At 41.5% G+C, this 14,296-nt stretch overlaps 1 protein-coding gene across 15 annotated transcripts in view; it reads left to right on the top strand.

The window, feature by feature from the left end:
- The window catches only part of Macf1 (microtubule actin crosslinking factor 1), a 436,027-nt gene that overhangs the window by 289,529 nt on the left and 132,202 nt on the right, over positions 1–14,296 (top strand). For all 15 annotated transcript variants that reach the window (XM_045149529.1, XM_045149530.1, XM_045149528.1 and 12 more), the window contains 8 exons: positions 1,281–1,514; positions 2,620–2,844; positions 5,519–6,037; positions 7,311–7,487; positions 9,278–9,401; positions 11,338–11,546; positions 12,183–12,500; positions 13,324–13,490. In XM_045149529.1, the coding sequence (XP_045005464.1) occupies positions 1,281–1,514; positions 2,620–2,844; positions 5,519–6,037; positions 7,311–7,487; positions 9,278–9,401; positions 11,338–11,546; positions 12,183–12,500; positions 13,324–13,490 (1,973 nt within the window). The remainder of the gene's footprint in view (positions 1–1,280; positions 1,515–2,619; positions 2,845–5,518; positions 6,038–7,310; positions 7,488–9,277; positions 9,402–11,337; positions 11,547–12,182; positions 12,501–13,323; positions 13,491–14,296) is intronic.

The raw sequence follows: 14,296 nt of genomic DNA, 5'->3' as shown, positions 1-14,296 counted from the left end.
GGTAGTTACTATTTTGCTTTCAGACTATTATTATGTAATATAAGGCTTCTTGGAATATGAGCACTATGATACCACAACAGGAAATCTGATGCCCAAGGCAGCCACTGCGTGACTAGCTAATAGGTAGGTAACATAAACAGCATGGATATACTAGACTAAGAACCCTTCACATAACAGGATGGACAGATCAAGATGGAGTGAGGTTTCATCACATGATTCAGAATGGTGCACAGTTTGAAACTTATGAATTGTTTATTTCTGGAATTTTTCATTCAACATATATATTATTTGTTTTTTCATTTAATATTTTGAATTTACAGTTGGTCATGGAAAACTAAAACCTTAGAAAATAAAACCATGGGGAAGGAGTAGACTACTGTATAAAAGACCAACATTCCTCAGCTCTGCTAGAATAATGCTGTCAATGCTTTCATATGCATATGAATTTTATGTATAACTGAGGCTGGAGAGATGATTTAGTGGTTAAGGTTCTTGTGACCCAGGTTCAATTCCCAAATGCCCATGTAAAGCCAGATGAACAGTGGTGCATGCATCTGGAGTTTCTTTGCAGCAGTTGGAGGCCTTGGCATGCCCATTTTCTCTGTGTCTCTTTTCTCTCTCTCTGCTTGCAAATAAAGAAATAATTTTTAAAAACTGAAGAAAAAAAAAACTGCCAGGTAAGGTGGCACACATTTTTAATCTCAGCACTCAGGAAGCAGAGGCTAGCCTGGGACTACATAGTGAATTCTAGGCCAGCCTAGCTTAGAGCAAGACCCTACCTTGAAGAAAAACAAAACAGAAAAGGACAATCTCTTTGCAGATAACAGCATCAAATGAAAATCTTTGCTATTCAACATGCTTGTATGCAGTCTTCTTTTCTTTGCATTGATACCTGCTGCGAAAATTAAATATTTTTTATTTTTATTGCATTCAAGTAAACACCTTCACTAAATGATTTATTTTCTTTAAAAAAATTCTTCTTATTTAGTTATGAGAGAAAGAGAAAGGATAGGTATGCCAGGGCCTTCAGTCACTACAAATGAACTCCAGATGCATGTGCTACTTTGTGCATCTGGCTAACATGGGTGTTGGTGAATCGAACCTAGATCCTTTGGCTTCACAGGCAAGCACCTTAACCAGTAAGCCATCTCTCCAGCCCATAAATGATTTTTCTAATATAGTTAGTGACTATATGCTTTTATGCCATCCTAGCCTTATACTGTTAGAGGACTTAAAAGTGTGAAAGATGAAAAGTACCATTACTGTTTTCATGTGTTAAGGATTTACAGGATGACATTCAGAATCATGCCACCTCATTTTCTACTGCTGTGAAAGACATCGAGGGATTTCTAGAAGAGAACCAGACCAAGCTGAGCCCCCAGGAATTGACAGATCTTCAAGCAAAACTTCACCAGGCTAAGGAGCAATATGAGACTCTTCAGGAACGGACACGGGTGGCCCAGAAGGAGCTAGAGGAAGAGGTGACCTCAGCTTTACAGCAGGAGACTGAAAAGGTAGTCCAACTGCTATCCTTGATGGTTTTCCAAGGCAAAAATTTTGTTGCGTACACAAAAAGTAAAGGAGAACTACCCTTTAGAGACCACAGAATAATAAAAAAGGTCTGCTTCAGGAGCAGGTCTGTGAGTCAATCTTTTGTGTTACAAGAAATATCGAGAAGGGACTTTAGATCAAGAGTTGTTGATAAAATGTGTATTTTGCCAAGAACTAAAGTAACACTTGCTATCTGTGTAATTATTACTTTGGCTAATTGAAAGAACTTAGGTAGTGTGTCATCTTGGGGAGGAAAAGCACACAGACATCAAGGCTGGTTGTATAAAAGTGTCTGAGAAAAATATTGCAGAGTCGTGAGCCACCAGCTACATCTCCAGGCAGCCTCTACGTAGTAACAGTGTGACTTGTGGAAAAACCAATGAGGAGGTGAAATCTTGAATGGTTTTACTGCTGAGTAAAACTGGCAGATTGAATTGAATCCTTTGTCCAGCCCTGAACACTAATGAGGGAGATGGTAAATATAGAAAAGAAAAATAAGCTGTCTGAAGATGAATTTTGAAATATATGAGTGTATAACTTGGCATAACTTATTTAATTAAAATACTTAAGGAGCTAGTAAATAGAACTTGAGAGACAAGTTTAAGAACTAAGTGTTCTGTTCAGCTGAAGTAAGAATGAGCAGTCTGTTTTTCCTTCAGGGAAGTACAGCTAGATATTGATTGTAACTGTTATTTTTTCTGTGCCTGACCTGTGTATTACCTCTGCATATAAAGGGTTCTATGAAACCATACTAACTTGGGAGGACCTTCTTAGATCCAGAAATGTGCCTGTATTGTTTTTTTTTTCCTCTTCCTACCCCTCTTCCTCTTCTCCCTCTTCCTCCTCTTCTTTAAACAGTGAGATTGATGAAATTGAGAATTTGTTTTGAGTATTTTCAACAGATTTTAGAAGATAATAATTCTTTTTTGTTTGAGAAGATTATACCTAGAAGAGAGAATCACTTTCTCTTTAACTTAAAGCCCCTCTCTCCCCTCCCCCTTTTTCTTCAAACTGGATTTATACTTGAGTGTCTTAAGGAGTTCTCACAGGACTACCTCTGGCTTTCAGAGTAAAGCAGCAAAGGAGTTGACAGAGAACAGGAGGAAGATTGATGCGCTCTTGGACTGGGTGACTTCTGTGGGCTCATCTGGTGAACAGCCACAGACCAGCCTTCCAGGAATGGAGCAATTCTCTAGAGCTAGTGTGGAGAAAGGAGCTTTGGATGCTACTGATAGTCATGTGAAGGTGAACCAGGCCTCAGAGAAACTGGACAGGCAGTGTGAGGTGATGAAGGTAAGGATGTTAGCTTTTCCTTGCTATGCTGAAGGAACCTCTTAGTCCAGGCAAGACACCATAGTCTCCTTGCTCCCAAGTCCAGTGAACATTTTTCAGTTTGTGTTTTCCTTTATTATCTTGGACCTCTCTGATGTTCCTTTTGAGATACTTTTTTGCTCTTAGTTTCCAATGTCCTACTCTGCGCTAATCATCCCCCAGTGTCCATGTTGGCCCCATCTGTGAGATAATGTTATGCTTCCAGGGCTATTCTAGGTCCTCTTCTCACCTTTTAGAATACACTTTCCTTGGATAACCTTATCCCACTTACAGTATCTCAGTTGCCAATTGTACTAACAGAGTCCATGCATGTGTTTCTCTCCAGCTTTGACCCCATTCTTGAGCTTCACAGCAGTGTATAAATCCATCTGCCTCTCTGTACCTGGGAACCGTTTGTACTTCAACCTGACAATAAATCCCTCCCTTCCCCTTCCTACAACACACAGCCCCCCCCCTCTAATTTCTTTCTTTCTTTATTTTTTTAATTTTTTTATGAGAGAAAGAGAGAGCAAATTGGTACACCAGGTCATCTAGCCACTGCAGTTGAACTCCAGATGTATGTGCCACCTTGTATGCATGTGCGACCTTGCATGCTTACATCAGCTTGTGCATCTGGCTTATGTGGGATCTGGAGAGTCAAACATGGGTCCTTAGGCTTCGCAGGCAAGAGCCTTAACCACGAAGCCAGTTCTCTAGCCTTCAAACTTCTTTTTGTATTCCCACTTAACTTCCCAAATTAAGCACCAGCCTAGATTCCTTTCACTCCATTGCTTTCCCATATTGAGTCAGTCATCAGATCACATGTTTCTTTGAAAGTTATCCACAGTGCTTCATCTCCACTGAGATATTGATGCTATGACCAAATACTCGACCAGAAGAAACTTTAGAAAGGAGTTTATTTTAACTTATAGTTCCAGAGGTACAGTCCCTTATTGCAGGGAAGGCACAGTGGCAGGAGCAAGAAGCCAGCTGATCACATAGCTTTGAACAGTGAAAAAACGCAATGAACAGGACATGGGACCAAGATATAAAATCTCAAGGCCTACACCCAGGGACCCACTCTTCAGCAAGGTTGTACCCCATAAAGGTTTCACAGCCTTTCCAGAAAATGCCACTGGCTGGGAAACAGGTGTTCAAACACATGAGTCTATGGGACATTTTACAATCAAACCACAGCCACCACTGTCAGTTTCATTTGTCTTATTATTTATGTAGGTTCTGCTAGTCTCCTTCCCTCTTGTCTTTATACCATTCCCTACACTGCTAAGTGAACTTTCTAAATTAATTTATCCCTGCTTAGTTCTTTTACTCTCAAGATTAAGTGCAGACTCTTCATGTAGCTTACTGTCTCTCCTGACACCCACTCCCAGGATTCACTTCTACTTGTTTGACCTCATCATTCATTTTCCTTTGCTCCTGGGTCTCCAGCTTCTTCTGATTGCTTTTAGTTCATTGACTGCACTCTGCAGTCACTCTCCTTAACCTCTCTGTGCTCTTGAAGTTTTCTTGCCTCTCCAGTTCAGAAAATAATGAGACACCTGCACCTGGTTAATTTTTCAATTGATTCTTTTACTTCAGCTTAGATTTTATTTCCTCTAAAAAGCACTTCTTCACTACTGCCCCAAGTTAGCATTTCCTTTTTTCATTGTAGCATTCCTCATTCTGTATTGCCTTCAAGACACCAGGCTTAAAAGCAGAAACCATTTTTTTTTTTTTTTTTTTTTTTTTTTTTTTGAGGTAGGGTCTCACTTTAGCTCAGGCTGACCTGAAATTCACTATGTCATCTCAGGGTGGCCTCAGACTCATGGCGATCCTCCTACCTCTGCCTTCCAAGTGCTGAGATTAAAGGTATGCACCAACACACCTGGCCAGAAACCATTTCTTAACCTATATCTCTACCCATTTATTCATTCAGCAACTACTTAGTACTTGCTATATGACAGATACTGGAAATTAAATAGAAAACCAGTGAGACAAACCATCTCCTGAGACATTAACCAGTATGTGCAAGTCCATTATAATGAATGATTAAAAGAAGATTATATAATTAAGACACCTATAGAACACTTCACATATTTTTACTTTTTATTTATTTATTTATTTATTTATTTATTTATTTATTTATTTGAGGTAGGGCTTCACTTCCCATATGTTAGTAGTGTACCTATGAAATAGAAAATTTTGGTTTGTCAAGAATTTTTTCAAGCCTGATTGGGCCATTGCCCAGTTATTATCTACACCTTGCATGCCACCTCTGTACTTAGCAGATTCACTGTAGTATTTCTCCCAAAAGCCTGGTAGTCTTAAAACAGCTTAGAGCAGAGACAGTTCTGCTATCACCAGACACCCTTTGTTGTCTACAAGCAGACTAAGCAAGTAGCATCTGCACTCCAGGATGGACATTGCCTTACTCAAGCAGGGATTGGATGGGATGAAGATGAGAATGAACACATCTAGGAAAGCTGAAATACTCCCCTTTCCATCTAGTTGAGCAAGATTTGTCACTTTAGCTTTTCTGATGACAAACTGAGACTTTCAAGATACTTTTGGTATAGGCTGAAACTAACTGAACAATATTCTGCCTCAGGTTTTCTTACTGACAGTCTTTGTTTGGGGGGCGGGGTTTATCCACCAGGCACGTCACCAGGAATTGCTATCTCAGCAGCAAAATTTCATTGTGGCCACCCAGTCAGCTCAGACCTTCCTGGACCAGCTTGGCCATAATCTCATACCTAAAGAACGACAAGTGCTACAAGACAAGCTAGGAGAGCTTAAGGAGCAATATGCAGCTTCCCTAGCCCAGTCAGAGGCAGAGCTGAAGCACGTGCAGACACTCAGGGATGAGCTACAGAAGTTCCTGCAAGACCACAGGGAGTTTGAAAGCTGGCTCGAACGATCTGAGAAAGAGCTGGAGAGCATGCATAAGGGAAGCAGCAGTCCTGAAGCCCTGTACTCCTTGCTAAAGCGCCAGGGAAGCTTCTCAGAGGATGTTATTTCCCACAAAGGAGACTTGAGATTTGTGACTATCTCAGGACAAAAAGTCTTGGACACAGAAAACAGCTTTGAGGAAGGCCAAGAACCATCAACAACCAGAAACCTAGTACAGGAAAAGCTGAAGGATGCAACAGAAAGGTACACTGCTCTCCACTCAAAGGTAAGGAAGGGGGAGACCTTGACAGCCTCCATTAAACAACTGTGGGCAATTTCTGAGACTCAAATCATAGGACACACAGTGGGTAGACCACAGGCAGACATAGAAATACAGAATATGTGGGACTACGGGCTAACACCTGGTCCTGGCAATACTGCAAAGATGTCTCATACCAGTAGTGAAAGTGGAAATGCTCCCTGCTTATATCTTGGTCAGCATCTTAGACTTCTAAGAGATTTAATGTAGCAAAACTTGAGTAAACTACAGTTTTTATTCCTGAATAGAACATCTAGAGTGAATCCTTATCTTCCAGTCTAAAATAAAACAAAGGAAAATATATCTTCTAAAAGTTTAGAATCTAGGGCTAGAGGGATGGCTTAGCCATTAAGGTGTTTGCTTGCAAAGCCAAAGGACTTCAGTTTGGTTCCCCCAGGACCCACATAGGCCAGATGCACAAGGGGGTACACATGCCTGGAGTTTGTTTGCAGTGGCTAGAGACCCTGCCATGCCCATTCTCTCTCTCTCTCTTTCTCTCTGTGTGTCTGCCTCTTTCCCTCTCTCACTCTCTCAAATAAATAAAAATCATTTTAAAAGTTCAGAATCTAGACAATTTTATTTTTTAAAAAATATTTGCATGGAGAGAAAATGAATGGGCACACCAGAGCCTCTAGCTGCTGCATATTGCAGATGCATGCACCACTTGATACATCTGGCTTTACATGGATACTGGTGAATTGAACCCAATGTAGGCAAGCACTGGTGAGCCATCACTCTAGCCCTCTATATACATTGTTTTTTGTTTTTTTTTGGGGGGGGGGTTGGTTTTCAAAGGTAGGGTCTCGCTGTAGCTTAGGCTGACTTGGAATTCACTATGTAGTCTCAGGGTGGCCTCGAACTCACAGCAATCCTCCTATCTCTGCCTCTGCTGGTTTTAAAGGTGTGTGCCACTATGCCCAGATCTGTTTACATTTCTGACAACACCTCTATTGCTCTAAAGGGAACACTTTGTCTACCTTTCAATCTTAAATTTTGCCTGCAATTTCATGCCTGAAATTTTGTTGGTAGCATGTCTTGCAACACACTTAAGTTTTCCTGGGAGCATATAATAAGGTAAGATGTACAACGTGATACAGATAATAATGATCCAACTTGTACATTAGGCCTGTATTTTATTTTAAGTTACAACAAGTTCTCTGTAGCAGCCAGGTCTCTTTTTTTGTGTTCTGTTCTGGAGGCTTGGCCTGACCTTACACAACACTTACTTTCTTTGCCATAGTGTACACGATTGGGCTCTCACCTGAACATACTGCTAGGCCAGTACCAGCAGTTCCAGAGTAGTGCTGATAGCCTGCAGGCCTGGATGCTGACTTGTGAGGCCAAAGTGGAGAAGCTCCTCTCGGACATTGTTGCCTCTGACCCTGGAGTTCTGCAACAGCAGCTTGCAATGACAAAGGTACGTCCAGACCATGTTTATGTGGCAAGGCCTTATATTTCATGACTTAGAGTGTATGTTAAATGTATTTAGCATAGATTAAAGGAAGTATTTGGGATGCCTTGGATAGGATCTGCTTCTTTTTTTTAAATTTTGTTTATTTGCATTTATTTATTTGAGAGAGACACAAAGAGGCAGATGACAGAGAGAGAGAGAGAGAGAGAGAGAATGGGTGTGCCAAGGCCTCCAGTCACTGCAAACAAACTCCAGACACATGCGCCCTTGTGCATCTGGCTAACGTGGGTCCTGGGGAATCAAGCCTCAAACTGGGGTCCTTAGGCTTCAAACAGGCAAGCACTTAGCCACTAAGCCATCTCTCCAGGCTGAGATCTGCTTGTTAAAAATTTTTTTCCCATGTATACAAGTGTGTTGTATATGTGGACATGATCATATGTTTGTACATGCATGTGGGTGCTAGAGGTCAATATCAAGCATCTTTGTAAATCACCCTCCACCTTATTTTTCTGCATGTATTTGTGTAGAATATGTGTGTGGTGTCATGGGTATGATTTGTGATGTATACATGTGTATGTGCAGATGCCTGCTTCATATGTATGCATGCCGAGGCCAAAGGAGAACATCCCTTTCTCTTTCTCGCTTTTTGGCTTTTTTCAGGGTAGGGTTATTTTGCTCTAGCTCTGGTTGACCTGGAATTCACTATGTTGTCTCAGGGTGACCTTGAACTCACAGCAATCCTTTTACCTCTGCCTTCTGAATGCTGAGATTAAAGGTGTGCACCACCCACCCATCCATCTCTTATTATCCATCTGCGTGTTTCATTGAGATGGGGTTTCTTCCTCAGTCTGGAGCTGCAATCAGTCAGTGATCCCTAGCAATTTTCCATTCTCTGTCCTCACCCCAAGACTGGAGTTGGAGGCATGCCACGCCCAGCCTTTTACATGAAAGTCAAACTCATTGGTCTCCAACTAGAGAGGCCCTTATGCTTAAGTGACTCTTAATCACTGAGCCATCTCCCTAGCCCCTCAATCTTAACTTTTTTTTTCTTTTTTAGTTTTTCAAGATAGGGATTCACTGCAGCCCAGGCTAACCTGGGATTTAGTATGTAATCTCTCACGGCGATCCTCCTACTTTTGCCTCCCAAATGCTGGGATTAAAGGCATGTGCCACCATGCCTGCCTCAATCTTACTTTTTTTTTTTTAATTGTTTTTGTTTATTTTTATTTATTTGATAGTGACAGAGAAAGAGGCAGATAGGGAGAGAAGAGAGAGAATGGGCGTGCCAGGGCCTCCAGCTACTGCAAACGAACTCCAGAATCTTGCGCCCTCTTGTGCATCTGGCTAACGTGGGACCTGGGGAATCGAGCCTCAAACCGGGATCCTTAGGCTTCACAGGCAAGCGCTTAACCGCTAAGCCATCTCTCCAGCCCAATCTTACTTTTTTGACAGGGTCTCGCTGAACCTGGAGCTCACCAATTTGGCTAGACTAGTTATCCAGCAAACCCCAGGCATGCTTCTTTCTTTGGCTCCCCAGTGCTGAGATTATAGGCACATACCATCACATTCAGCTTTTACATGGGCACTGGTGATCCACACTCAGGTCCTCAATGCTTGTGTGGCACTTTACCAACTGAGCCATCTCCCTAACCCTATAAATTCTTTACTCAAATATCTTTGGCTGTAAATCAACTGGCAAAGTGTAAAGCTGCTTAATAATTCTAGGTTCCTAGGATTACCTTTGATTACTCACTAATATGTTCTTATTTTTGTTTTTGTTTTTCATGGACAAGCAGCAGTTACAGGAAGAATTGGCTGAGCATCAAGTACCTGTAGAAAAGCTCCAAAAAGTAGCTCATGACATTATGGAAATTGAAGGCGAGCCAGCCCTGAACCCTAAGCATGTTCAAGAAACTACAGGTATGAAGCAGTAGTAATAAATTCTACTTTCTTAACTACTAGTATTAACCTTTGTTCTGCAATATTATAGTACGTGGTTTTATACAAGTATCTGGGATTGCTAAGCTATAGTCTAAGAACACAAACATGAACAGACATGGGTCTCATCAAAGATCTTACTCTCCAGTGAACTCTGTCCTTGCTTTGTTCAAAGACTTTCACGCTCTCACTTCTGCCCCTTTACCATCTACTGTCAAGTCACATTTTCCTAGTAAACCAGTAATTTTTTTTTTTTTTTTCGAAGTATGGCCTTATTCTAGCCCAGGCTGACCTGGAATTCACTGTATTGTCTGAGGGTGGCCTTGAACACATGGCAATCCTCCTACCTCTGCCTCCCAAGTACTGGGATTAAAGGTGTGTGCCACCATGCCCAGCTGCTTCATTATTTCTAAGAGAGTAGATTTTAAGTGTTCTTACCCCAAAAGTATATGAGATAATACATTTGTTAAAAAAAACTTAATTCAAAGCTGGGCATGGGGGCACACGCCTTTAATCCTAGCACTTGGGAGGCAGAGGTAGGAGGATCACCATGAGTTCAAGGCCACTCTTAAACTACATAGTGAATTCCAGGTCAGTGTGAGCTAGAGTGAGACCATATCTTGAAAAAAAAAACAAAACAATGTTGATTCATTCCATAACATATGCATATCTCAAAAATTCATTAGTGTATCATAAATATCTATAGCCACTGCAAATGAACTCTGGATTCATGCACTACCACGTGCATCTGGTTTACATGGATTCTGGGGAATGTGTTTTGGAGCCCTAGGCTTTGCAGGCAAGCACCTTAACCATTAAGCCATCTCTATAGCCCCTCAAAAGAAATTAAAAAGAAGATAATTCTTTCTTGGTTTCTCTAGAACATACTTTTAGTACAAGCATAGCACTTCTTATGACTTTATTGCTGTTCCTCCCTTCACCTCTGCTTTGTACAGTTACAGCTAATTTTGTTGATAGACTTTATCTTAATTATCTTGATTCTTTAGCCTCTTGCATAATTCCTGGCTCTTAGTGTGCTAAATAACAAAATGAATTAATAATTAATTGAATTTGGCTTCAGTACTAATGTGCTTCAAGAGTATTCCTTTTTCCAGGCACAGTGGTGTACACCTTCAATCTCAGCACTCCAGAAACAGTAGGAGGAGAATTGCCATGAGTTCGAGGCCAGCCTGGAGCTACAGAATGAGTTCCAGTTCAGCCTCAATTAGAGTGAAACCCTGCTTCAAAAAAACAAAAAGAGGGGGGAAAAAAAAAGATTCCTTCTACTTGTCTTGATGTCTATTTGTGGCACTCAAGTGTGTGCTTTAAAATACATTTTTTTTTTTCCTCTTGGCTCTTTGAGACCAGTATCTCACTTTGTATCACAGGCTAGCCATGAACTCACCAAGTAGACCAAATGGGCTATATACTCGGGAGCCTACTGCCTCAGCCTCCTGTGTATTAGAAGTAAAGATGTGTATCTCTGCACCTTCCTTTTTTGTTTTGTTTTGCTTTTTTGGTTTTTTGAGGTAGGGTCTCACTCTATCCCAGACTGACCTGGAATTCACTATGTAGTCTCAGGGTGGCCTCGAACTCACGGCAATCCTCCTACCTCTTGCGTGCTGGGATTAAAGGTGTGCGCTACCACTCCCAGCTGTTTATTAATGTTTTTATTTATTTACTTGCAAGAGGAGAAAGAGAGAATGGGTGCACCAGGGCTTCTTGCTTCTGCAGATGAACTCCTGACACACATGATACTTTGTGTATCCTGTTTTACATGGGTACAAGGGAATCAAAATCAAACCCATGTCATCAAGCTTTGCAAGCAAACTCCTTTATCACTGAGCCAGCCCCCTTTCTTTTTTTGTGAACTGAAATAAATGAATGTATATTTCTTCTCATGACCTTGGTTTTCCAGATTCCATATTCAACCACTTCCAGAACCTGTCTTGTAGCTTGGCTGAACGCTCTGCTGTGCTGCAGAAGGCTATTGCCCAGTCTCAGAGTGTCCAGGAAAGCCTGGAGGGCCTGTTGCAGTCTATCAAGGAAGTTGAACAAAACTTAGAAGGGGAGCAGGTATCATCACTCTCATCAGAAGTCCTCCAAGAAGCCCTGGCCATTAATGTGGTAAGACTTTTTTCCTGAGAGGTAAAAACAGGAGTTATATTTGCCATAGGTATATAACAGGAGAATAATTTGTGTTTAATGAATCTAGTAAGATTTACAGATGGTGACAAATCTACTACTGTATCTGGGGTTGTAGGTCAGTAGTAGAGCACATGTTGAATATGCACAGGGCCCTGAGTTTAAGCCCCAGGGTCATTAAAAAAAAAAAAAAAGGAAAGAAGATACTTCTCCCTAATTTCCAAACCACTGTTGAGCCCACACAAAGTGGTGATAGCAAGATTTTAGTGGAATGAATGGAAAATTAAAGGAATGAGCTATATAGTATTTCACATGCTTGGGTGTAGTCCTCCAGTCTCCTTAAGGAGCTAAGAACAGATTTGTCTGAAAACTATTCATTTGTGGCTCAGATATCTTGAGATAAGTGAATCAAAAGCTGACAACCAAGCTGGGCATGGTGGTGCACGCCTTTAATCCTAGCACTCGGGAGGCAGATGTAGGCGGATTGCCGTGAGTTCGAGGCCACCCTGAGACTCCATAGTGAATTCCAGGTCAGCCTGGGCTACAGTAAGACCCTACCTCGGGGAAAGAAAAAAAAAAAAAAAAAAAAAAAGCTGACAACCTTCTTCTCGATGACAGAAGCTAAAGCAGGACATTGCTCGGCAGAAGAGCAGTTTGGAAGCCACTCATGAGATGGTGACCCGTTTCATGGAGACAGCAGACAGCACCACAGCCTCAGTGTTGCAGGGCAAGCTGGCAGAGGTTAGCCAGCGCTTTGAGCAGCTCCAGCTTCAGCAGCAGCAAAAGGAGAATGCCCTGAAAAAGCTTCTGCCCCAGGCAGAGATGTTTGAGCAGCTGTCCAACAAGCTGCAGCAGTTCATGGAAAGCAAAAGTCGGATGCTGGCCTCTGGAAATCAACCAGATCAGGATATTGCTCACTTCTCCCAGCAGATCCAGGTGAGGACATACCTGCTATCTTGGCAGAATAAAGGGAAGAGCAAGAAGCAAACCTGCATTACTGAGCATTACTGTGTTGGCATTGCACTGAAATCTTTACCTGCACTATCTGAGGGAATTATGATAGCCTGTAAAATACATGTTCTTTGTCCGTTTTTTAAAAGCACATCCTACATTACTCTGTGACTTATACTACAAATTAATCTCAGATTAGCAGGTGCACCCAACTTACTTTAGCCACTCAGGGGTGCAGATTGAGACAGTTCCCCTAGACATGACCTCACATGATTTCTGCTATGAGGCAGAAACACATAGCATAGCCATTTGCAGTTAGTCAAAGCAAGTTAGATACTTTGACGCCCAACTTTAGAGGGGTGTGTAATCCTACCACATATCTAGAACATGCAGAGCTAGAAGTATTTAGTGGAAAGTGTTAATCAGCTAATGCAAAGAAATACCCAAGAGAACAATTGATAGATCATAGCAAATTCATATACTTGACAAGTGAGGAGTGACCAATTTGAGCTCCAGCATGGATGTACAAGCCCACAGTTCCATCTGTATCTCAACATCCCTACAGTATTGCCTTGGACTTATCTAACTTTTTTCTCCATTTCAAGTAGGGTAATATTATTTTGATTTGTCTCCTAAACTTTTCAGTTTTACTTTAAACAATTTAAACTTTGTAGAGCAGTAAATGGAATGTCATCCTCATCACTGGATTCAGGCACTGTTTCTCCTGGACTTTCAGACATTGCTTATCTTTTGAGTATATTTATTAATAAGGATTGGCTTGTTTAATGTTCCCTTGTTTGCTGAACAGGAACTCACTTTAGAAATGGAAGACCAACAGGAGAACCTAGAAGCTGTTGAGCACCTAGTTACTGCCCTAGGCTCTTGTGGCTTTGCACTGGACCTGTCCCAGCACCAAGATAGGGTACAGAGCCTCAAGAAGGACTTCACAGAGTTGCAGAAGACAGTTCAAGAAAGGTGAGTTTTCACCAGTGTTGGTCATTGTTATAAAACTGTACCTGTCTTGCCAGGCTCTTTTACCAGAGCAAATGTCAAGCATAAAAGGTTGACAGGTACTTTTCTAGGCACAGTTACTGAATCTACTTGATGCTTACAGGTAGGGTCTCACTCTATCCCAGGCTGACCTGGAATTCACTGTGGAGTCTCAGGGTGGCCTTGAACTCATGGCAGGCCTCCTACCTCTGCCTCCCAAGTGCTGGGATTAAAGGCATTCACCACCACACCCAGCTGATTTTCTATTACTAAGGAATTCTTTCTCAGTAATGACTCTCAGTCTCTGGTCTGTATGACCAAAAAAGTCCATATCACCTGAACCAAACTGAACAAATTTTGGGCAGCAAGAAAGACTATGCCATAATTTAAAATAAAAAAATTCCCAAACATTATTTATATATTATAATCATATTATCATTCCCAGTTTTTGTTTGGATATCACATATAGTCTTGATTTAGCAAATGACTACCTTAATGACTAGAGCAAAATAGTTGCTGAAACTAATATTTAGAGCTAGGCAGTGGTGACACACTCTCATGATCCTAGCTCTCAAGAGGTAGAAGTACAAAGATCAAGGCCAGCTTTGGGTGCATGGTGAGTTTGGAGCCAGCTTGAGCTATATGAGACCCTGCCTCCAAAAAATAAAAGTCAAAAAAGCCCAGTGTAGTAGTGCATGCCTTCAAACCTAGCACTCAAGCGGCAGAGGTAGGAGTGCATCACTGTGAGTTTGAGGCCACCCTGAGACTACATAGTGAATTCTAATTCCAGT

The sequence above is a fragment of the Jaculus jaculus genome, chromosome 5 (genome assembly GCF_020740685.1).
Source record: "Jaculus jaculus isolate mJacJac1 chromosome 5, mJacJac1.mat.Y.cur, whole genome shotgun sequence".
NCBI lineage: Eukaryota > Metazoa > Chordata > Mammalia > Rodentia > Dipodidae > Jaculus > Jaculus jaculus.
This window is presented reverse-complemented; position numbering and strand designations above follow the sequence as displayed.